This window comes from Olea europaea, chromosome 12 (genome assembly GCF_002742605.1).
Source record: "Olea europaea var. sylvestris chromosome 12, O_europaea_v1, whole genome shotgun sequence".
In the NCBI taxonomy this organism is placed as follows: Eukaryota; Viridiplantae; Streptophyta; class Magnoliopsida; order Lamiales; family Oleaceae; genus Olea; species Olea europaea.
In genome coordinates this window covers 22,307,982-22,321,218 of record NC_036248.1, presented here as the reverse complement: position 1 = coordinate 22,321,218, position 13,237 = coordinate 22,307,982, and the positions used below count along the sequence as shown (strand labels likewise).

The window sequence follows — 13,237 nt, the reverse complement described above, 5'->3', positions numbered from 1 at the left end:
AATTCACGAAATTGCAAAGCTGCCCTTCAATAAAATAATTGCAACCTTGACCCCTTAAAACAAATTGCCAAAAGGGGTCCTTAATATTAAATATTGCAAACCGACCCTCATTTAAAAAATTAACAAATTGGCCCCATAAGGATATTACAAACGGGGGCCTGCAATTTCATAAATTGCGTTAGAAGCCCCCGCCTCCATCACCCAATACGCGATTGTAAACCCTAGCCAGAAAAAATCACCTCCCTTTCTGGGGTTTTAGGGGGCGACGACCCTTCCTTATTGCCGCAGGCGGCTTCTTCTCGTCACAGTAGCAGCGCCGCGCGCTGCTACAATAAATAGCAGCAACGCAGCACGTTGCTGCCTTATTTTGCAGCGTCGACAGTCGCCGTTACTCATACCCAGTGGGCGGGCCGGCCGCCCAATCCCGCCAGCGACTGTTCCAATTTTTATATATATATTTTTTGTTTTCCTTCTCGAATCAGATTTCAAAAATATAAAATTAAATTTCCACTTAATCGCTAGAAACAAGAAAAATAATAACAATCAACATTTGACTGTTCAATCACACAAATCAATTGCTAACAAATACAAAGGAGACTCTGATACTACTGTTGGGAATCTACTTAACATGCACAGCGGAAAATTAAAATAGATTTCGATTCCCACCAAGAATCACCTTAGTGTTTAGATAGAAATTGTGATAAGATTGTACATTTTTCAAATTTGCAAATTTCTTTGCTATTCTTTTCATTCCAGCAATCTTGATTCGCCACCTACAGCTGTCTAATTATCCAGCCTCCAACGATGATCCACACAAGGAACAAGATTACAGCTACCAGGGTTTTCTTCTCTTGTGCTAGCAAGAATAATTATGAGAAAAACATATGGATTGAAAACCCTAGCAATGTATTTATATAAGTCCAAACGGACCTGATCTGGTCTGGTCCAATATTTAACTAATCCATTTAATTAAATTCGGTCTGTGAATTAATTAATCTAATTAATTCGGACATATAAATAATCAAACAAATTAATTAATTTATCCAACGATTGTTAAATTAATTAATTGACAAATTGCAATCTTCAAATTCTCTTTTGTGTGTGACCCATCAGGTTCCCGATCACGATACCTAACGTCGTGAAATATTATTTTGATCTAATCAAAATTGATAAATTAAAACACCCTTTTAATTTATCGTCAATTCACACTCGCCATCCCAGACTGACATCTAGCAATGTGTCAGGACAATACATGTGACGGGAAATGTCATGTGGTATGACAACCAAACTCGTTTGTTTACCGTGAAACTATAATCCCTTCGCCAATATGATCCAATCAATTACGAGATATGAAAGTGTTTCAGTCTCGATTATCAATCATATCTTTCACTCCACTATTAAGTCAATATAAGTTGAAAACTCCTTTTCGACTTATGAGTACACCTTGGCCAATGATTTCATTATCGACTTAATTGAATGAAACACAGATCATAATTTCTTACTATTTAAGAGTGACGAATCGTTTATTGGTCATTTACAACCTTCATATGATTATTGACATATCCGAACGATGCCGTATTAGCAGCCCTTGGCAGAACAACATCCAACACCGTCAAAGTATGATCGTCCTCATATAAGGTACTATAACGACCTCAAGTCAAAAGGACCAATTCCACTATCGAACGTTAGAGATTAACCACTGACACTTAGATAGTTATGAATGTGGAATCTCTCTGCGGGTCTCCAATGTTTTGTTCTATAACAAAACATCCACGTGTTCATTTAAGTGTCACTACACTTTAACTTTTGAGATCAGCTATTTACTTCATAAGTAAGAAATGCTACACGTGATGGTCTATTTGTAATAACGATATTCGTATCTCGTTATTACTTACGACCATGGACGATTTAAGATTCAATCAGATGTAATTTGTATCTCACAATCACAACTCTTTGTGATTAACAAATTACGAAGATTTGAATCTACGACTCTATTATTTATTTAATTGTCTATTAATTAAATAATAGATCTGCCATTAAATTACATTAATTATATATCAAAAGTATTTATATCTAAAGTTGATTGGACCTAGAGCATAATACTTACAGATCGTTAGATAATACATTTTCATATTTAATGATCTATATTGCACACTATCAAAATGTCACGATTTTTAATTATGTACCTTTTCGAAAGTCATATCCAACCAGAAACAACATGATTCTTTAATATGCATCATTTACATTTGAAGAGTCATGACTATTTGTCACATCAATTGGAGACTTTTCCAATTCATACATATTCATAATTATCCCGTAAATTCCTAAATCATTTTGCAGTTGGTCTTTCTGTTTGGATATGACTTTATGGATTCTCCATCGTATTGCTGTTTCTGGTCGTCTGGATTTGTTTTAGTCATGGTAAAATTACAAGGGAGAATCATACCAAGAAATCTATTTCCTACCAGTTTATATTTTTCCTCGCTATAGTGCATTTTTCATCCTTTTTTTTTTATTTTTTTTTATTTTTCAGCTTTCTATAAATTCCCAGAAGTTGCATATTCACAGGATGTTTTGTTTAATGGAACTCGTACTTTGGGAGCTGGAAGGATTATGTGACCTTTTCTACTAGCCGACATGAAATCCAGCACATATGAAGGAGACAACATAATTTTTTAATGAAGGGAAAACAGACCTTCCAGCATAGTCAATGTCAACAATACATTATTGAGTTTGGTATTACGGGTTGATTGTTCAATAATTCTAGCGTTGAATTTGATCATGTTCATAAATATCAAGGCTCTCTAAAGGATTTTCAGGGCTGAGAAGAGATATGTCTAATACATCTGACAATTGGGAGAGATTGGTGGGAGCTGTGATCCGGAGAGAGGAACTATGGCAAATGTTTCATGATCAGAGCCCAAGTGCCAGCTCCACATCGTCTGATTTCAGTTTGGATTCTCAAGTCCTTGATGTGCCTTATGATTTTTCAGGCCCAGGAAGTTCATCTCCGTATCGTCAGCTACCTCCATCCGCAGTTGAAAATTTGCAGAAGAAAGAAAAATCTGTTGAGAAGGAGCTTTCTGAGCTGGTATTTGTTCAGGGTTTTAGCCTTGTTTTTGACCTTGAAGACATGTTGAGGTCGACTGCTCATTTTCTGGGGAAGGGAACATTTGGAAGAGCATATATGGCAGCAATGGATAATGGAATAACAGTTGTGCTGAAAAGATTGAATGTAATCAACATTTCAGAAAAGAAGTTCAGACAACAGATGGAGGTCATTGGAAATGTCAGGCATGAAAACGTGTGCGCATTGAAGGCTTACTATTTTTCCAAAGATGAAAAGCTCATGGTGTATGATCATTACAGTAATGGAAGTGTATCTGAAATGTTACATGGTATGTTCATTTCTCGTTCACACGATTTTTATACATCTGAAGAAAAATTCTAACAAACAAGTTTCTTTTTTTTTTCCCCCAAAGGTTGCTTTATTCATTGAAGTATTCTACAGACACTAAATTTAAGTATCTAATCGGCAGGTTTAATAGCTTGAATGGACGAATTCTTCTGCATAACCAATTTAGAAATTGTTAGTTAATTTAAGCATGATAGTTTTGACACTGACTATATCCAAGCCTAAATCTATATTAATGGCGGAAATATGAAAATGTTAATATACAACCCAATGCATTTTCTCATCTGCCCAGGAAAAATTGGCGAGAATCGGGCTCCATTAGACTGGAAAACGCGGCTGAGAATTGCAGTGGGTGCAGCAAGGGGTATTGCTCACATTCACAAGCAAAGTGGTGCAAAGCTTGTCCATGGAAACATAAAATCATCGAACATTTTCCTTAGTTTACATCAGTATGGATGTGTGTCTGATCTTGGCTTAGCAAGCATGATTGAATCACCAGTCATGCGAAATGCTGGGTACCATGCCCCAGAAGTCAAGAACACCCGGAATGTGTCTCAAGCGTCTGATGTCTACAGCTTTGGAATCCTTCTGCTTGAACTTCTCACTCGTAAGTCCCCTTTAATAGGTAGCGTTGAGGTTCTCGACCTAGTCAAATTGGTTAATTCTTTCAAGCGAAAGGAGCCAATTGCTAATATTTTTGATGTGGAGCTCTTGAGAATCCATAACAAGGAACAAATGGTAAAGATGTTGGAAATAGGGATGAGTTGTGTTGCAAAATCCCCAAGGAAAAGACCTAAAATGGCCCAAGTAGTGGAGATGATGGAGGACACTACTACGATAAATGCAAGAAATCAACTACATCCGAAGCTTGTATTTATTGAGTGTCCCAAACCTCATTTTGAACTTGAAGATATGTTGCGGGCTTCTGCAGAGGCTCTTGGGAAGGGAACATTTGGGACTTCTTATAAGGCAACCCTGGAAAATGGAATTACAATTGCAGTAAAGAGATCAAAGGATGTTATTGTTACAAGAGAAGAATTTCTGAAACAAATGGAGGTCATTGGAAGAATGAGGAACGAAAGTGTTGCTAAATTAATGGCATACTACTACTCTCATGATCAAAAGCTTTTGGTGTATGATTATTATGGTGCGGGCAGTGTATCTTCCATGCTACATGGTAAGTAAAATATCTTACTTCCCCTTGATACTATACTATGTCACTTGTAAAATGCTTATTTGTATTCTTCAAGATGGATAATGTGGATGAATTCATGGAAATCAGTAGTTATTTTAACATTTAGTAGCTCCAGGTCAATTCTTTAAGGAATCAATCTGAAGCTCGTTTTCGAATCTTTACAACATCCGTAGTTAAAAAACGTCGTGCGATTCTAGCTCACAATGATAACTATAAGCTCATCAGTAGCAATACAATTATAACCCTTGGTAGGTAATAATTTTTGCAGGTGATTCTAATCTTAAGAATTTTATCGTCTTTGCAGGACAATTTGGCAAGGGTAAAATTTCTTTAGATTGGGAAACTCGACTAAGAATTGCAGTAGGGGCAGCAAGGGGTATTGCTCACATCCACTCACAAGTTGGCCAGAATCTTGTACATGGAAATGTAAAAACCTCAAACATTTTTCTTACTGCTCAAGGATATGGCTGTGTTTCAGAAGTCGGATTGGCAACATTAGTTAGTAAAACCTCAGTGCTACATAGTTGTTCTTCAGGGTATCGCGCCCCAGAAGTAACAGACACCAACAAATTGTCCCATGCTTCTGATGTCTACAGCTTCGGAGTTGTGCTTCTCGAACTTCTTACTGGAAAGCCAACGATACTTTCTGAAGAGAATGAAAAGGCCAGTCAGCTAGCGAGGTGGGTTGCTTCTGTTGTTCGTAAGGAATGGAATGCAAAAGTTTTCGATATCGAGTTGTTGAGGAATCAAAATATTGAGGAAGCAACGATGAAGGTTTTGCAGATAGCGTTGGATTGTGTTAAAAGTGTTCCCAAGCATAGACCAAAAATGCTAGATGTAGTGAGGATGTTAGAGTTTATCAGTGGAAGAGACTCAGCAGCCTATGATTAGTTGAAAAGAGCTCATTGCCTAAACCGTTATCAGCTTTGTTGATGGCAGAGTTGGGTTTTTCTTCTTTTTAATATTGCATTCTCTTTATATAAATTACTTTCGAATGTAAATTTTCCAGGTTTTCTTTTCTTTTAGGGTGCGTTTGATTACAAGTAGGAAAATTACATGGAAAGAAAATGAATTCCATGGAATTGAATTACCTAGAAATTGTTTTCATGGAAATTGTAAATTATTGTGTTTGATTGTATAAATTTTTCATGTGGAAAATGTTGAAGTAAAAGTATTTTTTGATATTCGTTTGACTTTGTTTTACGTGGAAATTGTCAATTTCAGGGATATCCTCTTTTACAATTATTCCTAAAATTTGTTCCCATTGCCAACAATTAAAAAATAAATAAAATAAGCAAAAAAAAATAAAATAAAAATAAGGTGGAAAACCAAAAACCACCTATCCCCTAGGAAAAAAAAGGTGGAAAATCACGCTTTAAGGTGTTGTACCTAGAAATTCATGGAAAATCAATTCCCTGGAAAATTTTGTCAATCAAACAGTCCAAAAGTGGAAGTTGGAATTCGAATTCCAAGTTCCATGGAAAATTTCGTGTAATCAAACGGGGCCTTAGTGAATAACTTTCCAATGTCAGCGGTAAAGCATTTCACCTCTTGATTATATAAAGTTAATCTCCATCTTACTTTTCATAAACTTCTTTGTATCTTTAAGTTAATTTACCCCATCGATCATTCATGTTGTTTATTCTTGTTCTTTCGCTAACTATTAAAGCAATTGTCCAAGGTTCCGTGCCGTGGAGGATTCTGGAGCTCGAATGAGCACGAGTGATTGTTGATCACAAATGATTGCAATAAAAATCAAATATACCTGTTATTATACTTCTGTTATATTTGATTTCAAGAATCGCTAGATGCTATAGTGGTCAACATTCCAAATTCTTAAAGAGGAGCGCGTTTCGAATCTTTCCCATTGCTCCAGTTTTAATAACCAAATATCTATTACTTTATTAAAATTGAACATATATATTTACGTTAATTTTATACCCACCAAAATGTCTTAGTGGTCAAGCTTCCCTTAATTCCAAAGAAGATCATAGGTTCAAATCTTTTCAATTGCATTGGTTTTATTAACAACACTTCAAAATGACGGAAAGTATTAAACTAAAATAATTAAATAAATGATTATTCTTTTAAAGAATCAAAATCCTAACCTCCAACTTACTAGTCTTACCAACTAAGTTACAAGAGTTACTTGAAAATAAATGAAATTACAATATGTATATATCCAAAACTATATATATTGACAAAAAAAAAAAAAAAACTAATACCAACGAATGCAACATAGGCAACCGCTGGTGCCCCCCGGGTGCTGGATCCACTAGTGGTCCCGTGGTATATTAGCAGTAGAATGGAGTGGTTTTTGTCCTCTTACTTTTAATTTAATTCAAAATGCACTTCAATGTATTAAGCCCCCGTCTGGCCGTTTGATAGCATTCTTTGGCAAAAATAAGTTTTTGAAGAAAAAATGATTAAAAAGTAAAAAAAAAAAAAAAAAAAGTTTTGAATTTACATTAAAAATCTTTTATTGTGAGAATGTGAGAAACCGTTAAAATTTTTCATGTAGTTGACATGATAGGAGGAATTGTATTACTAATTCTTAGCTCATGCTGAAATTTTCATAATAAATTAATCAAACTATATATAATAAGATTATAACAAAATAATAGAGTTTGTCATGATATTTGAGCTTTTGTGAAAGTGGTTCTTTTAAAAAATGTATGGTTAAAGCTAGAAAAAATATTTGAAGAAACGTTTAAAATGATTATTATTATTACTATTATTATTATTATTATTTTTTTTTTCTTAAGAGAATGCATGAAGAAAAGTGATTTTTTTGAAAATCACTTTCAAAATGTAGAATAATTTCATGTTGAATTGAATTTTTATAGTGTTTGTGTGGAGCCCTATGCTCCAAAGGGGAAAACACGACTGTAGGCTTCCCCACTTGCATATAGTTAATGGTCATTCAATCTCCATTTGTTTCATAGTCTAGTCAATAGTCCGGTTCTTTTGCTCAATTTTATTCATAGTCCCTTTTTGATATGAATCAAAATCAAAAGTCTAATTGAAGTCAATTTTATCTACATATTTTATGGATTTTATAACCTTTCAATCACACATTTCATCAATTTTTATCAAAATATATTAAAAATCTAATTTTAATCTCCACCATATAGGAGCATAGTCTACTACTTTATACTAAACATCAAATAGGAGCGTAGTTTGCTACTTTGTACGGAATGAAGTCTAGTCCGAAGTTTGGTTCTTTTGCTCAAGAATGTATTTACTATGGTAAGTGAAAAATGAGTATCAAAATTGGCGTTACATGACACATTTGGTTTGGTTGATGATATATTTGTGCAATGAATTCAATAGTAATGACTTGGTTGTATGAAAACATGAAAATTTTTTAGAGCATGTTTGTGAGTGATTTTGAGAATTGATTTTTTGACAGTTAGAAAAAAAGTGGGGTTCACCTATGAGAGAAGAAGTCAAATATGACGACTGAAATAATGAAATAACGGTCAAAAAATCAATTTTTTAAGAGAAAAATCACTTCCAAACATACTATTAATTTTGTCAAATGTTTCTTCTTTAATATATTGTATCAAATATTAACACTTGGACAGAATTTTGATTGTGAACATAAAGAATAACATTAAAATTTTAGTTATTTTAATTATTCCAATCATTTTAATTTTGTAAATAAAAAATGTTCACCGCAATTTGAATTTTATTTAAATTAAAATAATTAGTTTAGATCGTAAACATTTTAAAACAATGATTGCTAATAATAAATTCTTACATAAGACACTTGCCAATGCTCCACATTTTTGCACATGCTACAAATGTGAATGATTAAATTAAGAATATTTATATACAAACCACTCTTTTATTTCTTGAACTACACTGTAATGAAAATGAAAGTTCTTAATTTTTGTTTATTATTGCATTTATAAACTCAACTTTGAAATTGTCTAGTTTTCTAAAAATCGAAAACAATCTAGTTGGAGAACGTTATAAGTAATTATATATTTATCAGACTATGTTTGAGCATCATTTAAAATAAAATAAAAATGAAAAAAGGTAAATTTGATATAGTAATTTACGGGAGAGTGTGTAGTTAAAAAATAGGAAAAAATTTGAGTTTACGTACAAAATTATTCTATTTGGATAATGTATGATTGGAAATGAGTTTTGAAAAAATGAATTTTTAGTTAATGGGACTCAAACACAACTGAGTTTAGTTGTTCGATATGTATTATTTTATTTATTTAATAATCTTCAAATAATCAAAATATTATAAAAATTTAAACACATATTTTAGAACCTTGTAATCAAATTTTAGTGGTGTGATTGTCCTGAATTAAAAGTTCAAACCTTTTTGCAAGTAAGTATAAGTTTGGTGACGATTCATAATATTTACTTCGTTAACTTGGAAAAATTTGTGGACATTCCGCTACTTTTAACAGTCACATAACCATTTAATGGAAGGCTAATAGAGTGACTTAATTGCCCGCAAATTAAAATGTGGTGATGTGATTAGTTCGAGTTGAACTAGAGTAATATGATTCCAAGTAAGAGTAAGGTCGAGTGACGATGGGTGAAATTTGAGAAATGCCACTTGACCCTCGTCCCTCATGGATGACACTCCCTATGACCGCTCCCTATGACCGCGCCCTTACAAAGGCATGGGTCCTGTACGAATAACATAATCCCCACCCCCATGTGTGTGTGCGGTCGTCCACACAGATCGTGTAGCATTACTTGTGAAATTTATCCAAATTTTTTTACAAATGTGCTACAAGTACACGATTTTTGACAGCTTTCTTGACAACCCTTTCACATATAGGAGTGGAGCTGCGATTAAAATAATCGCGAACATTTTAATTGCGGCCTTCACATTTTGTAAGAGAGCTGTAAATGTGTACATCACTGTATATATATCATTTTCCAAAATTTTACAACTGAGAAGCACTCTGTTTTCAAATTTTCAGTAGTCAGAATCATAAACTTCGTGAAATCAAATTGTATTACTTCACTTGCAATTTGAGAGCGATTGAGAGAGAGACTGTTCCAAGCAAAATTTTCATACGGAAAAGGGATTTTGCCCAAACTGTAATTTTTTTATAACCTCTCAAATGTGGTGCAAATGTGTTGTAACATTTTTTTTAAAAAGTTTTGAAATTCCACAACAAATATTAATTTTTAGTTTTGATTTTTAATATTAACATTTAGTACAAAATTAAAACTGATTACTTCGATTGTAACTTATACTTAAATATGATTTATTTTCATGAATTGGGGTTGAATTTCTCCCTATAAAAGAGAGTGATTTTCGTGGGGTTAAACATATCATGAAAAAGATAACTTGATAGAATGCTCTTTGCACTTCTATATTATTTTATATAGTTTTGACAACTTGATGAAGGTCCGTTCACTTATTTCCTTGGTCGTGGGCATAAAAAAAGAACGGACTGTTAGTTACATGAGTTTTATCATGGAGCCGTACAGAGCTGAAAGTGCCCGTACGAAGGGAAGGCAACACGACTTTAGGACAATGTTCTTCTCGTGACTCCTTGAGACTTGTATTTCTAACTCGTCTTCTTATATTTATATTATTGTTAAATTATATTTATTGTTATTTAATTGATTTTGTTAATTGATAAGTATCTACACATAAATTATCCATTTTTCCCAACGATCTAAAGTCGTGTTGTCATGGTTTGTGTATAGAAGTTAGTGTATGATGAAATATAGAGAGAGAACGAAGAGGAAAAAGTGGCGGGAATGAAAACTGTATTATTTTTTGTTCAGAAAGTTCTAGAGATTCATACACATATATATACACGGTTAAGAATGTACAAAGACTAAACTACCCTTACAAAATGATAAAAAATTTAATACGGCCCCTCAAGATGGAGAATGAATGTTCAAAATTCCCATCTTGAATAATAGGGACTTAAACTGAGCTCCTCCTAATGATTTTGTTAACAAATCTGCCAATTGCTCTTTTGATGCCACATGTAAAGTCTTCACCTCGCCTGCTTGCACCTTATCTCGTACTAAATGGCAGTCGATCTCGATGTGTTTTGTACGTTCATGAAAAATCGAGTTACTAGCTATATGTATGGCTGACTTGCTATCACAGAACAACAATGCCGCTTTATTATGCAACACCCCCAAATCACTGAGTATATTCCTCAACCAGCTGAATTCACACACTGCTGTAGCCATGGATCGATATTCAGCCTCAGCTGAAGATCTGGAAACCGTGTGCTGCTTTTTGGATTTCCAGGACACCAACGAATTCCCTAAAAAGATGCAATACCCAGTAACTGATCTTCTAGTGTCTGAACAAGCTGCCCAATCAGCATCACAATACCCCTTGAGTGTTAAGTCAGAGTTTCTGGCAAAGAAAAGACCTTGTCCAGGTATGCCTTTCAAATATCGCAATACATGGTATGCTGATTCCAAATGCTGCTGCTTCGGTGATTGAAGAAACTGGCTAAGTGCCTGTACAACATAAGATAGGTTAGGCCGCATGATTATCAAATATAAGAGTTTCCCCACCAATCTCCTATACATGCTTGCATCTGTAACATCCTCATCACCATCTTTGCTTAGTTTCAAGTTTTGCGATAGCGAGCTAAGAGCTGGTTTAGAACCAAGATAACCTGTCTCAGTTAGTATCAGAGATTCATACGCATATATATACACGGTTAAGAATGTACAAAGACTAAACTACCCTTACAAAATGATAAAAAATTCAATACGCCCCCTCAAGATGGAGAATGAATGTTCAAAATTCCCATCTTGAATAATAGGGACTTAAACTGAGCTCCTCCTAATGATTTTGTTAACAAATCTGCCAATTGCTCTTTTGATGCCACATGTAAAGTCTTCACCTCGCCTGCTTGCACCTTATCTCGTACTAAATGGCAGTCGATCTCGATGTGTTTTGTACGTTCATGAAAAATCGAGTTACTAGCTATATGTATGGCTGACTTGCTATCACAGAACAACAATGCCGCTTTATTATGCAACACCCCCAAATCACTGAGTATATTCCTCAACCAGCTGAATTCACACACTGCTGTAGCCATGGATCGATATTCAGCCTCAGCTGAAGATCTGGAAACCGTGTGCTGCTTTTTGGATTTCCAGGACACCAACGAATTCCCTAAAAAGATGCAATACCCAGTAACTGATCTTCTAGTGTCTGAACAAGCTGCCCAATCAGCATCACAATACCCCTTGAGTGTTAAGTCAGAGTTTCTGGCAAAGAAAAGACCTTGTCCAGGTATGCCTTTCAAATATCGCAATACATGGTATGCTGATTCCAAAAGCTGCTGCTTCGGTGATTGAAGAAACTGGCTGAGTGCCTGTACCGCATAAGACAGGTCAAGCCGCGTGATTGTCAAATGTAAGAGCTTCCCCACTAATCTCCTATACATACTTGCATCTGTAACCTCCTTACCACCATCTTTACTTAGTTTCAAGTTTTGCGGTAGTGGGCTAGAGGCTGGTTTAGAACCAAGATAACCTGTCTCAGTTAGTATTTCTAGTGCATACTTCCTCTGACAAATAGAAATCCCATCTGAACTTCTTGCCACTTCAAGTCCTAAGAAAAACTTTAGGACTCCCAAATCTTTCAGTTTGAACTTCCCAAATCTTTCAGTTTGAACTTCTCATTCAAACTCCGTTTAAACTCCTCAATGTAACTTAGATCATTTCCTCCAACAATAATATCGATCCATCAATGAATCACTCTTTATTCTTTACACTGAGTGCCATAATTACAGCACAACTCCATGTCGCATAATTGTCCTCAGTAAGCACAACTGAAACAAGCTGCATTCCAGTGTTATCGCCATAATGCAAGTAGTAGGGGCTGTTTGGATCGGAGATCAATCGATTCACGAGTGAAATTGCATCTCCAGTAGCTGCTTCCTTCTCAGCGGGATCTACTAATGTGTCAACTTGATCAAGTTCAGTTCGGATCTCTGCTAGATTGCTTGAATTCGTCTCCATTGGTGTGCGGAAGATTCAAAGCTCTGATACCATGATGAAATATAGAGAGAGAACGAAGAGGAAAAAGTGGCGGGAATGAAAACTGTATTATTTTTTGTTCAGAAAGTTCTAGAGATTCATACACATATATACACGGTTAAGAATGTACAAAGACTAAACTACCCTTACAAAATGATAAAAAAATTCAATAGTGTATAAACTTCAAAGTGCATGAATTGTCCAACTTTTGAATTTAACAGCAGTTTTCAATCTCACTCCAACGTACAAGTTAACACCAACTAGAAAGCCCATTAAAGATATATAATTAGTAGTATCGTCGTATTTCTAGAGTAATATGTCCTAACGAGGATTTCTACAAACCTGTGGTTTTCTTTGATATTTGTTGGTATCTTGTGCCCAAATACAAGTTGGTATATTTCATTCCTTTTGAATTATAGTATTAATTTGGTAAAGTATTCATATTCTAAACCTGTTGAGTAGTGCTGAGCTTTAAACTTTATCTGAAATTGAGATTAAATGTCAGAAACAACTTAAAACGGCGATATATTGAATTTTGTCCAAGTTTGTCTTATTATAAAGGTTTAACCTCAATCTTGAGGGTCCTCGCCACCCCATCCCTAGTGCTTTGTGAGGGA

General features: G+C 34.7%; 1 protein-coding gene across 2 annotated transcripts; it reads left to right on the top strand.

The window, feature by feature from the left end:
* Positions 1-2,286: 2,286 nt before the first annotated feature.
* On the top strand, positions 2,287-5,632 carry LOC111406093 (probable inactive receptor kinase RLK902). 2 transcript variants are annotated; one of them, XM_023035293.1, is made up of 4 exons: positions 2,287-2,421; positions 2,534-3,398; positions 3,708-4,592; positions 4,915-5,632. In XM_023035293.1, the coding sequence occupies exons 2-4, from the start codon at positions 2,834-2,836 to the stop codon at positions 5,499-5,501; spliced, it is 2,037 nt and encodes a 678-aa protein (XP_022891061.1). In that variant the 5' UTR covers positions 2,287-2,421; positions 2,534-2,833; the 3' UTR covers positions 5,502-5,632. The 2 variants fall into 2 exon arrangements, with proteins under 2 accessions (XP_022891061.1, XP_022891062.1); XM_023035294.1 differs by having other exon boundaries at positions 2,287-3,398.
* Positions 5,633-13,237: the final 7,605 nt, after the last annotated feature.

Coding starts and splice junctions, on each gene's coding strand:
- LOC111406093 (XM_023035293.1), top strand. CDS start 2,834: ATGTCTAATACATCTGACAATTGGGAGAGATTGGTGGGAGCTGTGATC. Junction 3,399..3,707: donor TGTATCTGAAATGTTACATG/GTATGTTCATTT, acceptor TCATCTGCCCAG/GAAAAATTGGCGAGAATCGG. Junction 4,593..4,914: donor TGTATCTTCCATGCTACATG/GTAAGTAAAATA, acceptor TCGTCTTTGCAG/GACAATTTGGCAAGGGTAAA.